Here is a 17103-nt window from a genome sequence, read left to right on the forward strand (position 1 = left end):
GCCTTTGAATTGTGGTGCTGGAGGAGACTCCTGCGAGTCCCTTGGACCGCAAGGCGATCAAACCGGTCAGTCCTAGAGGAGATCAACCCTGACTGCTCTTTAGAAGGCCAGATACTGAAGATGAAACTCAAATACTTTGGCCACCTAATGAGAAGGAAGGACTCCCTGGAGAAGAGTCTAATGCTGGGAACAACAGATGGCAAAAGAAGAAGGGGATGGCAGAGGATGGGGTGGCTAGATGAAGTCACTGAAGCAGTCGGCATGAGCTTAAGTGGACCCCGAGGGATGGTGGAGGACAGGATGGACTGGAAGAATGTTGTCCATGGGGTCGCAATGGGTTGGATATGACTTCACGACTAACAACAACAACAACAACATGTGAATTATGAGCGGCTCAAAAAGAAATTAATGGTAAACAACATGTCACCTACCCGCCTGGCTCAAAACAAAGCTCTAAAACTACCTCTAAAAATGCTTGGTTTCAGGATTTGGAAAACTTCGACTTGAAATTTCAAATTTTAGACTGCATCAAGGCTACATCATTGTTCATTATCAATGATCTCAGTCCACAGCCCTATGTATTGTTTATTATATATTTATTTCTTTGCTATAGTTCTATCCTGTCTTTTTGTCCTTCAGGGAATTCTATGCAACTCATACAGTCTTCCTCCTCCACTCCATTTTATCTACACAAGTACCTGGCTCAGAGTCCATGACTGGCCAGAAGTCACCCAATAAACTCTATGACTGAGTGGGGTCTAGAACCTGGTTCTTTTGGATTTCAGTCCAACACGTTATCATCTAAACTGGGATGGCAACCCTGCAGGTTCTGAAATTAAAAAATATAGCATATCTCCGAAATGGCTATAGACCACCAAAACAGACCAAATTAGTTTGGTGGTATGTAACCATGCCAGATAGCATTTTTGTTTCAATTTCATTTTTTTTAAATAGATTTGGGATGTGGCGGGAGCATATATGGCTCATGGGCTACATGCTAACCACTCTGGTTCTAAATAGTGTTCTAATATATTGTGTTTTAAAGTGAGGCTAACTAGTCACCAAGGCTAGTTTTTCTTCTTGTAAACTGCTCAATTTCTTTTGAACCTCAATATACAAACACATTTTCAGCTGCTACACAAAAGCTGCTTTACAGCTGCTAGTGAGTCTGCCTCTTTGATACTCTCCTTTCCCCCCTCCTAATAAGGAAAATGTACTAATGATGTTATTAATGAAAAGACAAGCTGTCACCTTACCTGCCTTCTCTTCTGGTCACATAGCATCATCATCAAGCAATAAAAGCCACCACTCATGGCTTTTATTGGTCAATCATACAGATGTTTTCCAGTGTTCTTAACTGAATAAGCAATTTTAGGATAACACTTGCTAGTTGCCTGGTGCCTGCAGAATTGATTATTTTTATTTTATAATCAAATAGATTATTTTTATTTTATAATCAGATAGATTTTGCTCAAGAAATCTCAGCAAAGTAGCAAAATAAAAGATATCAATTATATGTGACCAGCGGTAAAGCACAGCCATGCAGAAACAGAGTTTTTCTCAATCATTATGATCTTCCACTATCACATTCACATTTACAGTTCTGGTGACATGACTATAGGATATGTAATCCACTTTCACCACTGTATCTAAGTGACAGCTTGTCCATCTCTGACACCTCAATTCATTACTATGTTTACTAGGGAGTAATTCTCATATGGGTATGCTTTGGAATTCAATACACTATGTGCCAGCTTTGGCAGAACATAAATCACTGCATGTTTTGCAGCAGATTTTCTTCTTCTTCATCATCATCATCATCAGTCAGGAATGCTGTGAAATCCAAACCATCTGGAGATCTACTTTCTGTCTATCCCTGCTTTAAAAGTAGACCGATTACCTTTAAATTACTGTGGGAACCCTAACCCTTCTTGTTATGTTCAACCCTAACCCTAACCCTTCTTGTTATGTTCATGGAGACAGCATATGAAGTCTGACATAGCTGCCTTTGGTTCTTTATGAGGAGAGTAGGATATAAACCAAGTTTGTGAGGAAGGGTGGAATATAAATCAATCACACAAATAAATGATCTGAAAAGAAAATATTGGTGACTATCACAATCACAACAATGCACATTCTTTCTTAGTGCTAGATCAGCTTGCATTATATTTTTAAGAACACTGTGCAAAATATGACTCATCTCTTTGATACACCAGACTTTTCCCATTTTGGCTGTTAATACCCCATCTTCTCTATCTTTGCTTTTTAAACAAGGCATTACTGTAGCTGCTGTTTGTAGCCTTTCCAGAGAGAATACAAAGCAAAGCCTCTCTCCAAAGGTCATGCAGCTGTAGAACAGGGATTTCAGCCCTTGTCTCATTGTTGCTTAAAAGATCATTATTTTAAATTTTGAACTGACATTGTTTTATAGTTTATTTTGTTATAATCTAGTATAAGGGATGCAGATCCTTTAAAACACAGATAAAACAAATACAATTATTGCTAGATTGGTAAATATGCTTCTTACCACCACTAGTTACATGCTTGATCTCTACTTCATTGTCTTATCATTAAAGGTTAACTTGCTATTTGTTGTTTACATCTGAACAAGTCTGACAGTTTATGTGCTCATGTACATGTATGTGGACTCCTTACAAACAATGGCTTGTAAACTGGAGTCAGTTGGTCATGCATCCCAAATGTCAGCCCATTTCATCCAAATGCTAAACACAAGGTAGAAGAAAGCTTCTATGAAGTTAATAGGAGTTATTTTCAATAGTTTTTGTCAAAATTATCTATTAGCCAAGGAGTTCTCAAAAATAAGCAACATATAATATCCACTCTCAGTATTTTATAACTGTGATACATTATATTATAAATACAATATATGAAGTTTCACAAATACAAGATATCAAAAACTAAAGACCTTTATTATCCTGTTTCCCTATTTCCTATAATATTGAAGGTAGAATATGCATTTCTATCTTGTTAAGGACACCCCCCCCCCCCAGGTTGGTAGATGTACCAACAGAACAGAAGATGGGTGGTAGAGTTTCTTAGACTATCCCCTTCAGGAGCAGGCACTCTGTGAGCACAGGATCAGACAATATCTTTGATCAGTAAATAAAAAACTACTCAACTGAATACATCTGAGTGCAAAAGGAAGACAGATGCAATGTCATTCCTATGAGCATGGAGACACATTATAAAATATCACACTAGTACCCTCCAGACCTTTAACAAGGAACACTTCTTAATTCAGTGGGGGTCAGAAGTTTAGTTTACTCAGCAAGAATAACACTATTAAAAGCTATTGCTTTTTCATGTCACCACAATTCACACTCACACATTTCAACTCTGGCTAATGCGATTCAGTGACATGAAAATGGGAGCCAAGATAGGTAGCCATCTTACCCAGGATATTTTAAAATAGAATTTATACATGCTTCAAAAACCTATCTGGAAGGGTCAGTCTAGCATATGAATCTGATGAAAGCAGACACACAGAAAAAGATGGATGGATGGGAGCATACACAAGCAAGCAAGTCTAACTCTCTTGATTTTCAAGCAAACACTTTGGTGATGTCTTGTCTTATGTATTACTGCAGAGAGTGAATTACTGTTGTGCATACAGCTAAGTAATGTTAGGAATGTTCAGCTGACACATTACTGTACATTTCTGAAATGTGAACTTTACTGTTTCCAATACAGTGGCTATTAAATCATACTAATTTATTAATTAAACACTACTGAAGCAAATGGAAAAAAGCATCAGTAACAAGATTCATTTCAATAGTTCTGATTAGAGATCATTTCTACATCAAAAACAGCAATAAAACGGCCTGTCCCATAATTAGGTATGATTTTTTTTTTTTGAAATTGTAATGGAAAAATCTGTCCATTGCAGTAAAAGCTTTTCTACAGCCTTAATTTTAATGACAGTTATCTTTCCAGCACCTTTCATGTTCCAAGTCTCATCTGTAATTATTTTCAGGCAATATTTACCTTTTTAAATAAACAAAAATGAAACAAACAAACAAAAATAATCCGAGTTATATTATGCTACTTGTCCCTTCTTTTAATAGAATGCATGATACATGATGCCATTGTAGACGTCCCTTCAGAAAAAAATCAAAAACAAATATACAGTTAAGCAGCTGCCTTAAAACAAACTATTTCACAGAAAAATTTAAATATTAAATATTTTAAATATCGGCATTGTTAAAAATGTATTACTGAAGCAGATTTTGCCTTAACAACAAAAAGTTAACCAGATGGTTAGTAAACAAAAGTTTTGGATATGACTGTAGAAATGAATTTATAAACTCATCTTCTTGCATAATCCTTCTGTTACTTTCTCAGCAGTTTTATTAGTAAACTGGAATTAAATGTCTAAATTACCATTCTTCTTTATCCTAAAGGATCATCACATCAGTTAGAATAATCATTTATCAACATTTATGGGAAAAAAGCAAAACAGATAGATTGTCTTTACCACATCTCTTCCAATGGTTCTAGACAACAGTTTATAAATAATAAGAAACCTCCTCAAGTTAAAACAGTATTTTAAAACAATTTTATATTCATTTCAAATAAAGTGTAACACTGAAACAAAATGAGAAACAGACAGACAGATACCAGCTTACCTTCTTCAGTTTCATGCCATACTATCCCTTCCAAATTCACACTGGTCCCAGGTTCACATGGTCCAAGGCATTCAGGTTCTGTTACTATTCCAACATCACAAGTATTCACACCCACTGAACGAGTCCGTACCAAAAGTTGTTCAACTGGGGCAGCAATGTTGGATGAAGATGGGGAAAAGTAGGAAGGCAGAATCTGAGGTGTGATACTACTGGAAATAGGAGGTGGAGGTGCAGGCACTGTAAAGAGAGGGTCAACCTAAAAGAAAAGAGCAAAGAAATCATCAGTTCTATTGAAGATATTGGAAACAGTTGCTTTTAGATGTATGCCAACATTTGAGCACAGTAATTCCACATAGAAGGAAGCAATAAATGTACAGGAAAAACCACATAACATTAGAAAGCTCATTTGGATAAACAAACCTTATGTCAAGATATGCCAACTAAAAGTAAAATGAACTTGCCAAGTGTTTTATATTATCTCCTGCAAATATATATATGGTTGTTTAGTAAATTTTGGATAAATATTCTTATTCAGATGCAAGAACACCTAATTTATGTGCCATTTATTTATCAAGTACAAGTAATGGGTTGTAAGGCTGCCAACATCAGATGTTACCAGCCTATTTTAAGAAGCCAACTATTGTCTTTCTGAGCATCATAAGCTCTCATTTTAACATTTGCTCCCAGGCTTTTCAGTTGCTCAATATCACAGACTAAACAGGAATGCTTATTCCCAGTCAAAGAGATGAACCCAGTAAACTGTTTATTTGTATCAAAGGAATAGCGTTTTTATGCATTGTTCATTTCACTTCTAAACTGATTCAAGTCAAAAGCAAACAATTCTTTGTCTGCCAAAAATCTTTCTTTGAGAACCATACTAAATTGTTAATTGTTGTACCATATGTCAGAAAACAGCAAAGTCTGCATTTGGGGTAAAGCCTGCTGTAGGAAAGCCTGTTTAATGTGCTGAGACACTAGGCTAAGGCTGTTTGTCTCCGTTCACCCATCCCTTGTAGGTTACTTTAAAGGCCACTCCTTGCAGAGGAATGAGCCAAAGGGAAAGACACAAAGAACTCTTGACCTGAGACATCAATGGAAAGTGCAAGCTGGACAACTGGAACACTGCTGACACCCAGATGTTTTTATCTTTGCCTGCTTGAGGAAAGACACAGATACTAGTAGAAGTGAGGAATCACGGAAAGGTAGAGTTGGAAGGGGCCATGAAGGCCATCGGATCTCCCCCCCCCCCCCCCCCCGCTGTTGCAGGACACCAATTTACACCATCCCACTCAGGTGGCTGTCCTCTTTTCTTTTCTTTTCTTTTCTTTTCTTTTCTTTTCTTTTCTTTTCTTTTCTGTGGGAGAGCCTACAACCTGAATCATAGCTATTTATTTATTTAAAATATTTGTATGTCACCTATTGTGCTATAGCACCTCTAGACAGCTCACAACAGAATTAAAAACTGTTATAAAATTAATTATGCACTAAAATAACAGCATCAATTAAAAATACAAATAAGGCTCTGTGGCATCAAATATTAATTTTTAAAGTTCTTTAAAGGTCTTTTTGAGACAAAAAGAATAGAAATGAATCAATAGTTGTCACATATCTCTTGATCCAGGCCTTTTTAGAAGCTGTCTCACTACTGCCTCCTTTAATGAGGCATGGACCACTCCTCCTCTTCATGATGTGTTAATAGCCTCCTGCACCCAGGGCTGAAACCCCTCTGCGGATCTCCCAATCAAGCAAGATGGGCAAGGGTCAAGAATCAGACAGAGCCAAGCATCTTGTCCACATCCTTGGGTCTCAATAACTGAAACTCACCCAATAATAGACCATTAGACAGTGCACTGGACACATTCAAAAACTGCACTGCACTAATAGCAGAGTCAAGCTCCTGGTGGATCCAAGTTATTTTTTTCCTCAAAGTGCAAAGGAAATTCATCACAACAAGTCACTGAGGGCTCCAGAATCTCATCCGGAGAAATGGATTGTAAGAACACTGGACCACTCAAAATAACTTAGCTGGACAGTACTGTGAGGAAGCAATAGAGGAGGCAAAATAACCCCATTTTGCCTGCCTTTTTGCCACTGAATAGGGCCAATAATGAGCTCTTAAACAAGTTCAGTCAGACTTGTCAAGAGGCTTCCTCTCCATCTCCCCTCTCAAGTAAGCAACCAGCAGCAACAGAGGGAAGCAACTTGGAGAGCAGAAGAGCAGCTATGGATATTGACTTGTTCCTTGTTAGCTGCTAAATTGAGGGTTAGGGTCTTTGTTTTATACCATTATTTTAACATGCGTTTGAGAAATTCATTGAATGATCCTCAAAAAGCAGCTGGCACTCCTATTAGCATAGTTCATTGGTATAGGTAGCTACAGGTGATTATCAAGTAAGTTAAGGAGAACAAGGGCTGGACATCTGACACCCATCCTTTCATCTGGCTCTTTCTCCAAACTTGCTTCCCCACTGCCTTACCAGCCCTAAGGTCTAGTACTACTGCTGCAGAATGCCAAGCGCCCCAAAACAAAAGTTCCTTATCCACAGTTTAATTGTGGGCGAGATTGCTGACCTACTGCATTAATGAGATCTGGGTGGGGAAACTAGGAAGGTTTAGTCTCTCCCAATTGCACCAGTGTGGTATTTAGTAGAGCACCAACATTGAATTTGAAGTCAAGAAATGGAGTTGCTGCAGTCTATAAGAATTCTATTTGTCTCTTTAGGCTTCCTATCTATTCAAGTGCTGATTTTTAGAGTGTTTGTACTTGGGTAGGGTACCTGGAGCAGATTAAGTATTTTGCTGGTGGACTTTCAGACCAATACCTTCAATATTTCTGTCTGAGCTGGTGGTTTCAAATTTGGTGTTGAGGACCCTTAGAATGATGATACTCACTTTTGCCCAGCAAAGATTTTCCAAGTAGTTTATGGCCTGCTACAGTATGATTCAGTGAAAGAAATGGTGAAACTTGGGTGCCATGCCATGATGGGTTTGCTCAAATCCATCACTAATTAGTCACCATTACTAATGCATTTATTAGCAGAGGTGCCCAGAACATCATCTAGTTCAGTTTTCTTGGACGAGTTTCAGCTATTGAGGAAAAAAAATGAACCAGGTGCTTGGTCAAGTCCAGTCAAACCCCATTTGCCTGACCATGGCTTACTGCATCTAAAAGGAAGGAGATTCAGCCTGTAAACTCCTTTTTAAAAAAGGGACTTGCGTTGGTTTCTTAAAAGAATATGGTAATTAGACCACCCTTGGTGATAACAAATATAGGCCAGTGGCCAATCTTCTTTCTGAAAAGTGCTTGATTAGATGGTTGCCACTCAACTTGAAGCATTCTTGAATGAATGGATTATCTCAACTCATTTCAAATAGTTTCACACCTGGTTCTGCAACAGAATGTGCCTTGTTGGCCCTTGGTTGACTGTGGTGGACCTCTACCAAGGAGGGATGAGAGAGTGTGACCTTACTGATTCTACTGGACCCTTCAGAAGCTTTTGAGATCATTATCATATCCTTCTGGGCAAGTTGCCTGGGTTGGGAGTTGAAAGAACTGTGCTACAGTGGTTCTTCTCCTATGGATGGTTGATTTCAAAAGGTGGTGCTGTGGGGTTCTTGCTCCATGCCTTGGCAGTTATGCTATGGGGTTCCACACTGATCTATTCTATTCCCCATGCTGTTCAAAATCTACATGAAAGGATTGTGGGAGCTTAATCAGAAATATGGGCTGAGGTGTCACTATGCAGATGACACACATGTTTATTTATTTGGGGTATTTCTATCCTGTTCTATACAAAAGTCTCAGGACGACAAAGCACACAAAAATAGAACATAAGTATCTCATAAAACCAACATTTAAAAACACACTTAATCCTTAAAAAGTCTTTGGCCTGGTCCCAAAATGAATTAAACATTGGCACCAGGCACACCTCTCTGGAGAGCACATTCCAGAGTTGCAATGTTTCTGCAGAAAAGGCCACTCTTCTAATCTCCTTCAAAAAAGGGATCACAAAGAAGGAAATTAGACAAGGATCTTAGGGGATGGTCAGGTATATATGGAAGGAGATGCTCCTTCAGATACCTAGGCCCTTAACTGTTTAGGGCTTTATACATCATTGTTAGCACCTTAAATTGGGCCCAGGCTTCAACTGGTAGCCTGTGCAGACAATACAGGACTCTACAGGACAATACAGGTGTTATATAAGCATATCTATCAGTCCCCATCTAAAGTCTTGCTGCCCTATTCTCAACAAACTGAAATATCTGGACCATCTTCAAGGGCAGCCTCACATAGCGCATTACGATAGTCCAATTGGGAGGTTACTAGAGCATGGGTCACTGTTGTTAGGCTCTGCTTATCCAAGTAAGGACATAGTTGATAGATCAGCCGAAGCTAGTGGAAAGCGCTTTTCACCACAGCAGTCATCTAGAACTCCAAGGATAACTCTGAGTCAAGGAGCACTCCCAAACTACACCCCCAGTCCCTTAGGGGAAGTGCAACCCTGTCCAGAACAGGGCTAAAATACTTACCTGAAAGCCAAGCCATGCACCATCAGGCCCTCTGTTTTATCTGGATTAAGTCTCAATTTATTGGCCCTCATCCAGCCCATCACACTGGCCAGACACTAGTTCAGGACAGTCATGGCCTCACCTGAATTGGATGTAATAGAGAGGTAGACCTGAGTGTCATCAGCATACTGGTGACTGAATGACCTCCCCTCAACAGTTTCATTTATCTTTTCATCAAACTCAGGATGAGGTAGTGTCTCTTCCAAATCAGTGCCTGGGCATAGTAATGAACTGGATAAGGGCCACTAAACTGAGACTAAACTAAAAAAGACAGAAATAGTGGGTGGTTTGCCTGTCTGAATGAGTGATAGTCAACATGGTCTGGAGCAGGCTGCACACCCCTTAAAGGGCCAGGTGATCTTGGATCAACCATTGTCACAGGAGGAACAGGTAAAACAGGTTGGATGGAGCACTTTTAAATAGTTTAAACGAACTGCATTCTTTAGGCAGAGATACACTAGCTACAGTTATCCATGCTCTTGTTAACCTTTAAAATTGTCTGCAACCTTCACCTAGAGCAACAACATTATTTACTAATTAGGATTAGCCAACATGGCCATATTACGCCAGTTCTTTTCCATCTGTTCAAGCTACCAGGCACTTACAGAATATAAAAGTGGTTGGTAAATATTATGTGTTGCACCCAGGGGTACTTTTTTTCTTTCACGTTAGAAACATTCACAATAAGAAAGTCTCTTGTGAACAGGAGAAGTGGGTGCCATTCTCACACATTCCCCCAACCTCCTAGAGAAATATAATTTGAAATAGCTGTGGAGGATTTGGGAACCCTTTTAATATGCACATATATTCCACTTCATGATGACTGCTACAGTCAACAACATTTCACCCCACAGTAAACCAATCAGTTGTGTCAAAGTACTTGGTTCTCAGGATGAATTTTATTTCTAACGTTATCAATTCACCCTACTTTCTTCCTTCCTTATAATTTTTTTTAAATTATTTGGAAGAAGTTGTGGAAAGACATTACTCTTAAAAGCTCTGGAAGAAAGGGGAAAGAAATGCCTGGGCAGGCAAACTATTCTCTTTGTATATCCCTTTCTTCCCCAGTCAGGAAACAGCTTGAATGGGAAACAGAGTTATTAAACCAAGTTGACGAAAGTTCTTCTTCCTCCCTACACCAGAGCAGTAAGTTTCACCATAGCCCAGTTTGCATGTTTATGGAAGACCACCGTGGTATTTTAAGCTTCATTGTTCTGCAGCATGTTCCCAATTTTTAAAATTCAAGCCAAGGCTTGTCATGCTGTCCAAACACAGAAGACAAGGATTGTGTGAGAATTAAACAATCTTCGCATAAACCTGAAATAGATGATGGATTCAGACACCACAACAAGCTGTGGCTTGAAAATGCATCATTTTTTTGTGTACATGCCACAGTCCAACATGAAGTACAAACTAGTTTTACCCTCTCTACCAGCTGCATGAAAAAATGCATGAGGAAAAGATATGCTGTAAGGTAACGTAAGAACAATGGTACAGTATGACTGGTAGTAAAACTCTAAATGAAAGTCCATACAATACACACAGGGAATATACTTTGCATTTTGTACTAAAGTCCACAAATAATCCTCATTTAAAACATGAAATATATTTAAAACTGGTTAAAAGATGATTTTTGGATCTTCAGTTTGGCAATTACCTGAGGGGTGAAAAATCCAAAAAAGCACAATGGGTACAGAAGCTCTGTACTTCTGCTATGTGTTTATCCTGCTGCCATCTGATTTTAAGATGTTGGCAGCATTAAAAGCAAAAAACAAAATAAAAACAAGCTTTTCAACAAGAACTCAAGCATTTAGGCAAATGTAAAACCATCTGACCTCAAAAACAGATGTTGCTTGCAAACTAGTGATCAGCTAAGTAAGGATGAAATAAAGTAATATTTATCTTTGAATTACATTCAAGACACAGGGCAGTTCTCACTACATGAGTTTTGGACATCACAGAGACATCTCATTACAGAGGCTTTTCTAGCATTCTTTCCATGCTTCCAGAGCATGCAACTGTAATTTCCCCCAAATGTCTCCCACATTTGCCTTAACACAGCACCAGCTCAGTCTATTCCTCTTTGTCTAATGCTCTAATTCCAGATAAAAGAGATCCAGTATGGTGCAGTAGTTACTATATTAGACTAGGGTTAGAATTCAGCTTCCCACTCTGACAGAAAATTGACTGGGTGACTTGGGCAAGATACTAATCCACATCACAGATTGTTGTGGTGAAGATAACGTGCATGGGTGAAGAAAAGTGTATATCAGCTTGAGCATCCTGAATGATGGGCTGGATAAAAATACGTTAAATACCAACTGATTTCTTGAAATCCATATGACATTAAAGATAATTTTATATTAAAAACTCTTCTGACACTTGTTCCATGGATGTCTTTGAAATCTGTATGTGTTACATAAAGTTCTAGTTCTAAAATAGATATATGTAAATTATTGCCAACTGTGTTCTCTAGAAACCATCAAAATTGGTTTGGTTTACTAGACAGTGTTTATTCATGCTTGTTACCAATCCTGCCTTTCTCCAGGTATTCATTCAGAACGCCTGAAGGCAAAACAGGGATTTCTCTCATTTGCACTGGGGTATGGTATGGAAGCAAGATTAGAATTCTGCATTTATCACAATCCCCAACTGCATGAAAAGATCCATTCACAGTCAAGCAAATATGACTTCTGCTCTTATTCAGAACTTGCCACTTAACACAGCAAGGCTGAAATGGGAGGGACAAAAGCAGCATGCAATGCTATACAGAATATAAGACTTGAGTGCATGTATCTCATGCTCTCAGAATGGATTGTTCCTGAGAGTATAGTATAACTTAGTAATTTGTGATCATCTGAATCAGAATCAATCTCACAAGTTTTTTCATACAAGAATTAAATTCTCCCACCTACCTCAGAAACATGTCTTTTGATAAACAATATATGCAGACATATTTTAGTCATTAGTGTTGTTAGGCAATTGGGAATAAGTAACACAAGGTAATTTACCACAAGATCTATGGTACCTTCTGCCCTTTCCTGTAACAGAAGGATAGTAAAAAGCTGGATCTATAAGGCCCCTTGCACTCTTCGGTATGGAACCAAGGTGTCTGTTAAAGCATAGTAAATGAATCTTGATAATATCCAGTACAGGAAATAAAAGAGATCCACAGAATAGTGAGATCAATAAATACTTGACCAATCTAGAGAAATTGCTGTACACAGAATTACAAACAGGTTTAGGGTTATTCAGTCACACAAGCTACCACAACATGCAAAAATCCTCCACTGTAAGTATCACCTGTCAGTTCTGATAGTATCAGTCACACCAGGGCAGAGTGAAGGATAAGGGGACCTAACAGGTGATCACTGTGGGCAGCAGTCAGAGCACTGCTCACAGGTGTGTATAAGCTTGACAAATAAGGTAACTCATATGCAGTCTTTTCATCACACTTCGGGGAAGGCTATCTGTAATATATTTACATTTCCTCAGATAAGGATTCATAAGAATAATTTCTCCAATTTGTACTCATAATCAGCATAACCGTCATATATACTTTTATGTATATAATACAATTTCATAAATAATCTATTTCTAGCCATGCCTCAGAACAAATTGAATTCTGGGTTGAAATGGCTTAGGAATCCCAGAAGCACCACTACACATTTGCTTGTGCTTGCTCTCCTCCAATGCTATTACATAAAAAGGAATATCATATATATTTTTACTCAGGGAAAAGAATTGAACATGTTATCCCACAGAAGTAATATCAACTAGTACAATTCCAGAAATATTGTATCATGTGCAATTTTTACACAATTGTAATTGTGTCTGGAGGGTGGCATCAGTGGTCCCAATTTTCAAAAAGGGTAGTAGAAGGGACATAGGGAATTACAGACCAGTTAGCCTAATGTCCATTGTAGGAAAAACAATGGAAAGGCTCATGAGAGAGAGATCCAGTGATGCTAGATGGGGAAGGGAGGCTGGCAGCCATACAACACGGCTTTTGCAAAAATAGGTCCTGCCAGACAAACCTTGTGGAATTCTATGATAAGGTTTCAAGATTGCTAGATGGAGGGGATGTAGTGGATGTGGTTTACCTGGATTTCAGCAATGCCTTTGACAAAGTGCCCCATGATATCCGGGTGGAGAAACTGAGGAGTTTTGGGATACACCAAAGCACTGTCTGATGGATTAGGGCACGGTTGACTGACCAAAAGCAGAGGGTAACCATTAGTGGGGAATCATCGGGATGGCGACCAGTGACAAGCGGGGTTCCCCAGGGCTATGTCCTGGGGCCGATCCTGTTTAATCTTTCCATAAATGACATGGAAGAAGGGATGAACAGTCTGATGATCAAATTTGCAGACGATACTAAAACTGGAGCAGTGGTCACAACTGAGGAGCAGGTACTCCAGATCCAAAAGGATCTGGACAGACTATGGAAGTGGGCAGGAGACAGCAGGATGGTGTTCAATGTGGATAAGTGCAAGGTCTTGCACTTGGGGCATAGGAATAGGTGTCATAGTACAGGTTAGGGGACAAGTGGCTGGAGAGCAGCACTTGTGAAAGGGACCTCGGGGTGCTGATTGAATGCAGGCTAAACATGAGCCAGCAGTGTGATGCAGTGGCCAAGATGGCAAACGCCACCCTTGGTTGCATAGCCAGAAGTGTGGCTTCTAGATAGAGAGAGGTATTACTACCACTCTATATGACTCTGGTGCGCCCGCAACTGGAGTATTGTGCTCAGTTTTGGGTCCCTCATTACAGAAAGCATATAGCCAGGTTAGAGTCAGTGGGTAGGCCACAAGGTTGGTGGCCGGTTTGCAGGGGATGGGGTATGAGGCTAGACTGAGGGAACTGGGTCTCTTCAGCCTGGAGAAGAAGAAACTGAGAGGGGATATGTTGGCAACATACAGGTATGTGAGGGGATGTCACACAGGATATGTAAAGACCTGTTCTCCCCTGCAGAGGAAGGCAGGACGTGCTCCAACGGAGCAAAGTTCAGGGAACCAAGGTTCCATTTAGATGCCAGGAAGCACTTCCTGACAGTTAGGACCCCGAGGGTGTGGAATGGGCTTCCACAAGAGGTTGTTGAGGCCCTATCAGTGAGGGTGTTCAAAGATAGGCTGGACATGCACATGGTGGGCATGTCGTGAGCGGAGTCGGCTGGGGCTGGGGGTCAGACTAGAAGGCCCGGGAGGCCCCTTCTGACTCGCTCTGTTTCTATGTTTCTATGAAATATATAATCTTTCTCCAGTTTTTATATAACAGTACTCCTAACTTAAGTTGCAACTTAATTTCAAATACTTTTCAGAATGTTGCTATTCTCCCCCCACCTCCCGATATTTGGGGACATTTTTTTATTTTGGAAAAATAAAACGGCTGTTCACAGGAAGTTTTGTGAGAAACCCTCTAAAGAAAACAGAGGTTTAGCAGGAAGGTGGCCATTTGAATGGAGGATAGTTAGGAGAAAAGGTACACAAGCCTAACATCTGTTGGTGGCAGTCTGTCAAGATGAAGAAAGTTAATGTCAAGAACAGAGCTCTGCAGTTCCTCAATGTTATTTTCACATGATTATTCCCAGGTGTTGGGGCATGCTGAGGAGTAGTATCCTTGCTATTATCACAAAACCAGTTCCAAAGAGGAAAAAACAAGCTATTGCAGCATTTGTGTATACAGTCTAGAAGCTTAAAAGATCTACAGAAATACTTTTGCAGTATTTCTCTCCCCTTTCCCTTATTTTGTAAACTTTGGGGGACCTGATTAGCAATGAAGGCAACAATGTTTCAGAGTATTGTGCTTGGCAAATTTCCATTTCCCAGGTGAATTATTGGTGGCCCTCTGTACTAGAAAACTGAGAGTGAATATCTGCCTACATGTGCAGTTAAGTGCCCTAGTGAGCACTTTTTATTCTGAACATGATAAACACACTAAAGGGGTAAAAGACACCACTAGGAAGGAGAATGGGTTAGAAAAGGAAAGTCACCATTGCTGGAAAGATAGCATTGATATTTCTTTTATGCACCTAGGTATTCCTCTATTTCTTCAGCTGCTTTGTTCCAGATACTAGAACAAAGCTGTGCATATGAAAGCTGGCCTTTCTCTAATGTACTCACAAATCTCCAGAATTACACGTCTGGAGCAACCAAATCCCATCTTTCCTAGAGGGGATTTCCTGCCCTACAGGGTGGATTAAACAACACAGAGTTGTGGTAGACAGACACTCCTCTCCTGCTTGAAAGAAAGAAGTGTAGATATCTAAGTGTTGTATTTTTCATGCTATGACTGGGAAATCTACCTCCCCGCTCCCCCCCAAAAAAAAGAAAGAGAAAAAAGTTCTAGGATTTTAAAAAGCTTTGGGATCCTTTGATCCCATGTTCTACACTGAATAAAAAACTGATAAATTTTTGTTCTAATTAAAATATTGACATAATTTCATAGTTTCAACTTTCAGCTCAGATTATTTATTTTACCAAATATTACATTTTTCCTTAAGTGCTGTTTCTGAAAAACCTCTTGCCTTCTTGTAAATTTATGACTAAGCAGTCTTCAACTTGAGACCCTAGTACCTTATCACTGAACATAAAAAGGATATTGTATAGTTGGAAAATATACAGAGATGAGCAAATAAATGTTCAAGAACCTGGTGCAACTCCCAGATGAGGCACCAAGATGAGCTTGTGTAGCTCAAAGTAAAGGAAGCGAAATATCCTACGATACAGATGTAACATTGTACATAGTAGGAAGAAAGTGGATTTTTCTTTCTCATTCTCTATTAGAAGCCAGGTCAACCCACGAAGCTGATACAGATGCAGGAGAGATAAAAGAAAGCTCTTTTTCACACACTACATAGCTAAACTATGGAATTCACTTCCACACAATGCAGTGATGGCCACTGCATCTTGGCTGGTTTCAAAAGGGAATTAGACTAATTCATGGAGGAGAAGCCTATCAGGGGCTACTATACCTGATGGCTATATGCTGCCTCCAGTAGTAGAAGCACAATGTGTATATACATCAGCTGCTGTGGAACATGGACATGAGGTCCTGTTGGGTTTCCCACAGGTATCAAAGTTGGTTGTTTAGAAGACTGTTGGACTAGATGGACCTTGGTTGATCTAGCAAGGCTTTTGTATGATCAATGTTTTCCTCTTTAAAGGTCAGAGTATACTGTGACTATAATATATTGTTTGCCAAAAAATAAGTAATAAAATAAAAGCAGATTCCACATTATATTCTTATCAGCTGATCAAAAAGATCCAAGAAAACAGCAGTTCTCAACAACACCATCTTATCATTCCCCACATAGATGGAGGTCAGGTTTGTAGAGCTCTGATAAGGCCCAGAACTCCAATACATTCTATGCTACTATATGTGATATTTTGCAACACTTTTTCTAGGGTGGTGGGGAAATGTTTACAGGTTCTGTCACTGGACCTGAAGTGATCCAAAACAAGTGCTCTATCAAAGAAACTTCTTTCTTTAGCACTGTCTTCATACACAAACACTGTGCATTTTTATTTATAGAACAAACCAATGAGCCCAAATTAGTTAAGAGCTCATTATGAAATAAACACACATTTCAAATTTTATTTCAAACAGTCTTTACACCCCTTTCATGTTTCTTCTTCAAAAGAGTATTTGCTGAGCATGCAAGTGAAATTCCTTATAGCTAGAAAGACAGCATACACAGAGCTGCTCTTACATTGATTTATGTACTGAATTTATATCCTGCCTTATGATGAGAAGGCAGAACCATGTAGCTGTATGTCATTGGTAGACAGAATATTTATTTTGTAAACATGGACAAATGACATGGCCCCACCCTGCCCACATACATGTATACTGTGTGTGCTCTCTTTCAGTTTCCCCCATTTCTTCT

General features: G+C 39.3%; 1 protein-coding gene across 4 annotated transcripts in view; it reads right to left on the bottom strand.

The window, feature by feature from the left end:
• The window catches only part of ZNF608 (zinc finger protein 608), a 128417-nt gene that overhangs the window by 55319 nt on the left and 55995 nt on the right, over window positions 1-17103 (bottom strand). For all 4 annotated transcript variants that reach the window (XM_044445762.1, XM_044445761.1, XM_044445763.1 and 1 more), the window contains exon 3: window positions 4647-4902. In XM_044445762.1, the coding sequence (XP_044301697.1) occupies window positions 4647-4902 (256 nt within the window). The remainder of the gene's footprint in view (window positions 1-4646; window positions 4903-17103) is intronic.

The sequence above is a fragment of the Varanus komodoensis genome, unplaced genomic scaffold, assembly GCF_004798865.1.
Source record: "Varanus komodoensis strain SLA01 unplaced genomic scaffold, ASM479886v1 scaffold5, whole genome shotgun sequence".
Lineage (NCBI taxonomy): Eukaryota > Metazoa > Chordata > Lepidosauria > Squamata > Varanidae > Varanus > Varanus komodoensis.